Source organism: Schistocerca nitens, chromosome 12, assembly GCF_023898315.1.
Source record: "Schistocerca nitens isolate TAMUIC-IGC-003100 chromosome 12, iqSchNite1.1, whole genome shotgun sequence".
NCBI lineage: Eukaryota > Metazoa > Arthropoda > Insecta > Orthoptera > Acrididae > Schistocerca > Schistocerca nitens.
In genome coordinates, this window is record NC_064625.1 from 76,806,855 (window position 1) to 76,813,023 (window position 6,169).

At 53.7% G+C, this 6,169-nt stretch overlaps 1 protein-coding gene across 1 annotated transcript in view; it reads left to right on the forward strand.

Moving 5' to 3' along the window:
• The window catches only part of LOC126214920 (uncharacterized), a 43,356-nt gene extending 37,646 nt beyond the window's left edge, over positions 1 to 5,710 (forward strand). Inside the window, exons 2-4 of the mRNA XM_049941560.1 lie at positions 1,782 to 2,309; positions 4,952 to 5,557; positions 5,621 to 5,710. Of these exons, the coding sequence (XP_049797517.1) occupies positions 1,782 to 2,309; positions 4,952 to 5,557; positions 5,621 to 5,710 (1,224 nt within the window). The remainder of the gene's footprint in view (positions 1 to 1,781; positions 2,310 to 4,951; positions 5,558 to 5,620) is intronic.
• Positions 5,711 to 6,169: the final 459 nt, after the last annotated feature.

Below are 6,169 nucleotides of genomic sequence, written 5' to 3' on the forward strand. Positions count from 1 at the left end.
CCTCAGCAGTTAAGTCCCATAGTGCTCAGAGCCATTTGAACCAGCAGTGTAGCTCTCCAAAACAACTGGCATACTTTGCCCCGTCCCCTCGGTACCCACATACTCTTAGACGGTGGTCATCCAATGTAGTACAGAAACCAGACTCCACTCGACCAAGTACTACATCACATTAAAGCCAGCAGTCGACGTTGTTGCGTTAACGGTCGCATACTTATTGGTAGGTGATCCACAGCTCTGCTTCATCTAGTCTCCGAGCACTGATTCTGGATGCCAGTGAGTCCATTATTTGTTACTAGATGGAAGGTGCAGATGAAGGGCTTACGATGTGCTAGGAGCACAGTATGGTAGACCAGAACCGTTTCTTTTTTACTGTATTCAAAGCTTCATTTGGTCTACTGGGACCCGCAATTAGCTGTGTAGGTGGCAGTGATCCCCTCATTCCACTTATCCGGAACCGATGACCCTCACAGTGCAGCTCTTATGCTACTGAGTTGAGGCTCTGTTGCCCGTGCAGCACCACGTGGAGGTGAGTCCTCGTTCAGATCGTTTGTCGTCCATTTGTCTGTAATTCGCAGCAGTATTATACCTATAAATCTATTACAAGTTACATCATATTGAAAATAGGACATTATAAAAGAAAAAATGATTTAAGAAGAACGATAAAAGACGATGGGATTCACTGAGTAGTAGATGTCTCTTCACCTGGACCGCCCAAATAGGAAGTCCCGTAATGTGATGTTGAGCCTAACATCTCTGTGCATTGCCTCCCTAGGTTTCTTTATGTTCCCAATACAATTGGGCCAGACACCACAGATGCCTGGATTTTTGAAAAATACGCGTACAGCCACCCAGCCAATTGCAGACCCGCAATCACGTCTCTTTCGAACTCTGTCAGTTACTGGTTACGTCATCTCACACGAGCACAACCCTTCACAAAGTTCGATAACGATCTAATGCTTTGAACTACCGTTATCCACACTGACCTGACGCAGAGGTAAGTTGGTCACGGCGTTAATGCGCGCTAGTCACTGTTGCAACTGTGAACCTTTTACATACCACCGCCGGTATGTACTTGCGTATGCGAAGATGTGTCTACGTCGAACCTTTGTTCCTAGATCCTTACCGTTCTTGGCAGTGTTTATGGAAATGCAAGAGTTAGCAATGCCTGAGTGTGGCTTTTTGACAGTTTCTGATTCTCGTCTCCGCAAGTACAGTGTAATTACTGTAACACGAACAAAGTTTAAACGATTCACGACTACCCATCCTTAGTTTACCTGACTTGTATGGCAACAGGGAGGGCGTTCGACTGCAAAGTAGAACATGAAATAATTTTTTAGAAGACGAAAAATCTCCCGTATGACGAGAAGGATACAAGGAAAGGGAGAGAGAGTATGCAACTGGCAGAATTACAAATATTGAAGCAAATTAATGTTAACAAACGACCAACAATATTTTTGTTTAGGTTAATCATCTGATATGAGTGTGTGTGTGTGTGTGTGTGTGTGTGTGTGTGTGTTTGCGTCAACATGAATATTGGTTATTACATTATTTTTAAAACTGCGCATGATCTACCCTACTTGTTTAGTAAGCATCCTGGAAGAACATCAAGTCTCTTATTCTTTCACCAGCCAGAAGAAGTTAACCACTTCTATTAAAACCTGGGCTCCTCTTGATCAAACCCATCTCCCGCGACTGATGTCTCGAGCGAGAAGTGCAGCAGTCGGCCTCTGGCTCGCCTCCGGTGTTGTCAGAAAGTCAGCAAGCTCCCCGCTGTGTTGCAGGTGATAGTCCAGGCGACGCCGCCCCCACCGTCCGGGCCCCCGCCGCCCCCGCAGCAGCAGCAGCAGCAGCCGCCGCCCCCGCAGCAGGCGCCGGCGCCGCCGCCCAGCAGGACCGCCGCGACGCCCGGCAGCCCCCCGGCGCCGCCCCCGCAGGCTCCCACGACCGGCGGCGGCCCGACGAGCGCCACCTCGACGAGCAGCGGCAGCGCCAGCGGCAGCAGCACGCCCGCCGCCTCCGCCGGCGCGCCCCCGGGCGCCCTCGCGCCGCCCCCGCAGCCGCAGCAGACGCCGCCCCCGCAGCAGGCGCCGCCGCCGCCGCACAGCGACGCGAGCGTCGAGGCCACGCCCGCCAACACCGGCAGCACGACGACGTCGGCCGGCCCGCTGCACATCCCGGCCAAGCGGCTGACGTACGCCGACTGCCCGCCAGACGTGGGCCTCGGCGGCGCCGCGCCGCCCGGGCTCGCCGGCGGCAACGGCGCGGGCGCCGCGGCGCTCGCCGGCGCTGGCGTCATCCGCCACTCGCAGGTCAGTCGCCACTCCTTCGGGCCTTCTCAGTAAGCCGATGCAGTAAGAGTCCTCTGGTGCTAGTCTGAACCACTCACTGGTCGAACCATCGGGACCCCAAACTGAAGCAGACCCACGTCTGGGCCAGTCAGATCCCGTGGGTTCTCCTTTCATTCGCTCGTCACTGGGATGGGACAACGAACTCAGATCCTCATCTAGACCATTCAGAACATGCGGAATCACCTATCACTTGCACCATTCAGACTGCAAACTCAAACAGACTCGCATCTGGGCCATACAGAACCGATGTGCTAATCTCTGAAGCGTCTATCATTTCGACTATCTGCACTCCAGAATAAAATAGATCGTCGTTATGGCTATTGACCTTGCTTTGAATCAGTCGTCACTTCGACTGTGTGGGCTCTGCATAAAAACAGTCCGTGAACTGAGCAGTGCAAAACCTGTTCATGAACATCTGATTTGCCCATCACTTCGGTTATCTGAACTCAAAACAGAAACAACTCTTCATCTGCACCATCCAGAAATCGTAGAAGCTGTTCAGGCTACAATCGTTCAGATCAGCTGAGCAGAACCTGTGGATGCTCCTTCACTTAACTCACCATCTAGACAATCTGAACTCCAAATGGAAACAATTCTTTCCTTGAGGCATTCAGAAATTGTCGATTCTGTTCAAAATCACCCAATTACTTTCACTATTTGGTCTCAAAATAGGTACAATTCCTCATCTGAGCCATTCATTGACTGTCCTGACTCCAAATAGGTAAACTCTCCAGCTGGCTCTTCAGAACTTGCGGGTACTGCTCTGAATTTCCCATGATTTAGGATACTTATACTCCAAACACAAACATTCATCCTCCGAGCCCCTCACTAGCCTCAACCTCACATCACTTGCACTACCCGGTATCTACATACACATAGAGACTCACTTTGTCTGTTGAGAACATGCGGATGCTCCTCTGAATTTTCCTACCACCTCATCCACCTGACTCTTTACAGTCCCATTACTTTCGCTGTTTGGTTTCAAAAAGTGAAACTGTTCGATGTAGTATACGGGGTGTTTAAAAAAAGTGTCACATATCCCTGCAGGAGGTAGTACTGCTCAAAACTAGAAGACAATTTCCTATAATTATGTGCCTGGAAACCAATACCCTTACACATATAGATTGTTTTACTTGTGACGAGTAATGTGTAGTATTCGGTGTTGTAGGCAGGATACAGAACGGATTACATAGCAGATTACTATGATACATACGTGCAGGCAGACTCAAGTCCTCCAGCAATCATGGATATGAAGCATCAGGAGCCCTTAAGTATAAATTTATTTTACCAGACAGATAAACAGGTACTACATACCACAGTTAATGTGCAATGAAGCACCAGCACTATTGGAGTACGTTATCCTTGCACCAAGACAACCACTGTAGTTTATGCACGACGGGGTATCACTCATTTTATGTGTATCATGTGACAGTCCCTTATTGCAACATTTTACGTTCAATGGACTGGTCAATGAGATCCGACAGCATGGCCTCTCCATACTCTGGCTATGAGGCCATTTAAAGGCGTTGCTGCATGCCCAATCCACCGACTATGCACAAAAGCGATGAAAGGTGCGCCAGGATGGGTTGTAACCACATGCAGCACCGCCTGTAGTGTCTGCTTCTACGTGTTAACCGATTGCCCCGACACCATGACGCTTGGAATAATGCCACTGTGCCATTCCAAAGCACTGGAAAAATTCCACCTCTTCCCAATCGCCGCCATATTCGCCGACGATGGTCATTCTGGGTGGTACAGAAACGCTGAACACAATGCTCCGCCACTCATCAGCAATCCTTGCTTTCCGATCTGAGTACCACTCTAAACTGAGATGTCTGTAGGGTGGTGATGATGGCAGCCTCCGGAATGGACGGTAATTGCCTAGTCTGGCTGCTGCCAGTCTCTGACCAACGGTGCGGGATGACACAGAACGCTGGAGAATGGTCATTACGGCAGGTGCTGATCTGAAGCGGCTACGATTATGATGTATTGTGCTTAGTGTGCAGTACGGTGATTCTCCCTTGTGGGCAAGTGTGGTCGATCTCAACCTTGACGCCGAGTGTGCCTTACCTCACGTTCCCATGTTGTTGGCGGCACTGCCTTGTCCTTCGGAGTGATCACTCAGTCTTATGCTGTTTATATGATTATATACGCCCACCTGTCGTTGCTCCTATTCGTGCCAAATCGCCAAATTTTGGTGAGAGGTGCCCCATCCATACAGACCGGACCTTGCACCGCAAACTTTCTTGTGTTTGGTCCCACGAAGAAGTTCCTGGCTAGCTAACGCTTTGAGACGGATGTGGAAGTGGAACCAGCACGTCGCGGATAGCCACATCCAACTAAACGGACTTCTACGAACGGGGCATACTGAAACTGGTATCTCCCATCGTGATATCTGTTGAGAAGGGTGGTACAGAACTAGGTAAAAAGATGTAAATTCATTTGTGATACTTTTTATTTTGTTACCTATAAACCTTTTTTGTAGTAAAATTATTGTGCGTCACTTTGCCATCTTCCCCGTATGTTCTTTATTCCCGGACGACCCTCGTTCATCCCTTCCTACATTGTCTGGTGCGCACGGTTGCGAGGACATCGGCTGACAGAGCGCTGTGTCGCAGGGCTCCGGAGGAGGCGCGGGGGGCCAGCCGTGGTCGGCGTACGACTCGTTCGAGCAGCACTACCCACCGCCCCCGCCCACCTACTATAACCTGGCAGCGGAGCCCGGCGCGGGCAGCGGCGGAGGCGGCGCGGGTTCCGGGGGCGGCGGCGGCGCGGGCAGCGTCCGCTCCTCCAAGTCTTCGTCGTCCACTTCCTCCACCTCGATGGCGGCCAACGCAGTAGCGGCGGCCGCGGCACTCAGCTTCTGGTCGCCGGCCAACGTGGCGTCGTCGGGCGCCGGGGGCGGCAGCGCGGGAGGCGGGGGTGGCGGCGGCGGGGGCGGCGGCGGCGCGGGCAGCGGCGGCAGCGGTACCAACTCCGGCGGCGGCAACACGCCCGAGTACAAGTACTCGGCGGCGGTGGGGGCGGGCTCCGGGGGCGGCGCGCAGGACTGCCACCAGGGCTTCTCGCCGCAGTCGTGGTGCAACTACTCGGCGTACGGCTCGCGCCACCACCCGGGGGCGGCGGCGGCGCACGTCGACCCGCACCACCACCACCACCACCACCACCAGTACTCGGCCGAGGACCGCGGCCGCGTCGCCGCCGCCATGGCGGACGCGGGCTTCGCCGCCGCCGCTGCCGCCGCCTCCCACGACGGCTACGGGCTGCGCCAGTACGGCGCGCCGGACCCCGTGCCCACGTCGCCGTACCCGCCCCCAGGTAGGACGCGCTCCGGCGCAAAGCAGCTGCCTCCGCCGGTATAAAACACGCAATTTCCAGTCACGGCAAGGTGGCCGTACCAGCGCGTCAGTCAGTTACAGTGCTGTGCAAGTAAGAAGGTGGAGAGACGGAGAAAACGTCGCGGGATCTTCAGTGTGTTCTCCTCTCTGCCCGACGCCACACACTCCAGCTGCTCTGGTGAGAGCTACGTAACTATAAACGCGTGCCCTGTCCCCACGGTGTTCTCCCGGCCGTGCATATGCCGCGAATTGGCGCTATGCACAGCCTCGATGCGCGCCCTGTACACCTCGCGCTGCTTTGTGACGTACTCTACCACGACATTCTCCTACCCGCGTGTAAGGAGCAACGGACCTGTTGGGTCGTAGTCGCCCACGTCACAGCGAATGATACAAAACGACAACGATAGTGAGTGCACGGGAGCGACTGTCACTGCTCTGCCACGCGGATGTAGTATTCGGCCTACTGGGCCACTGTCGCTGCTT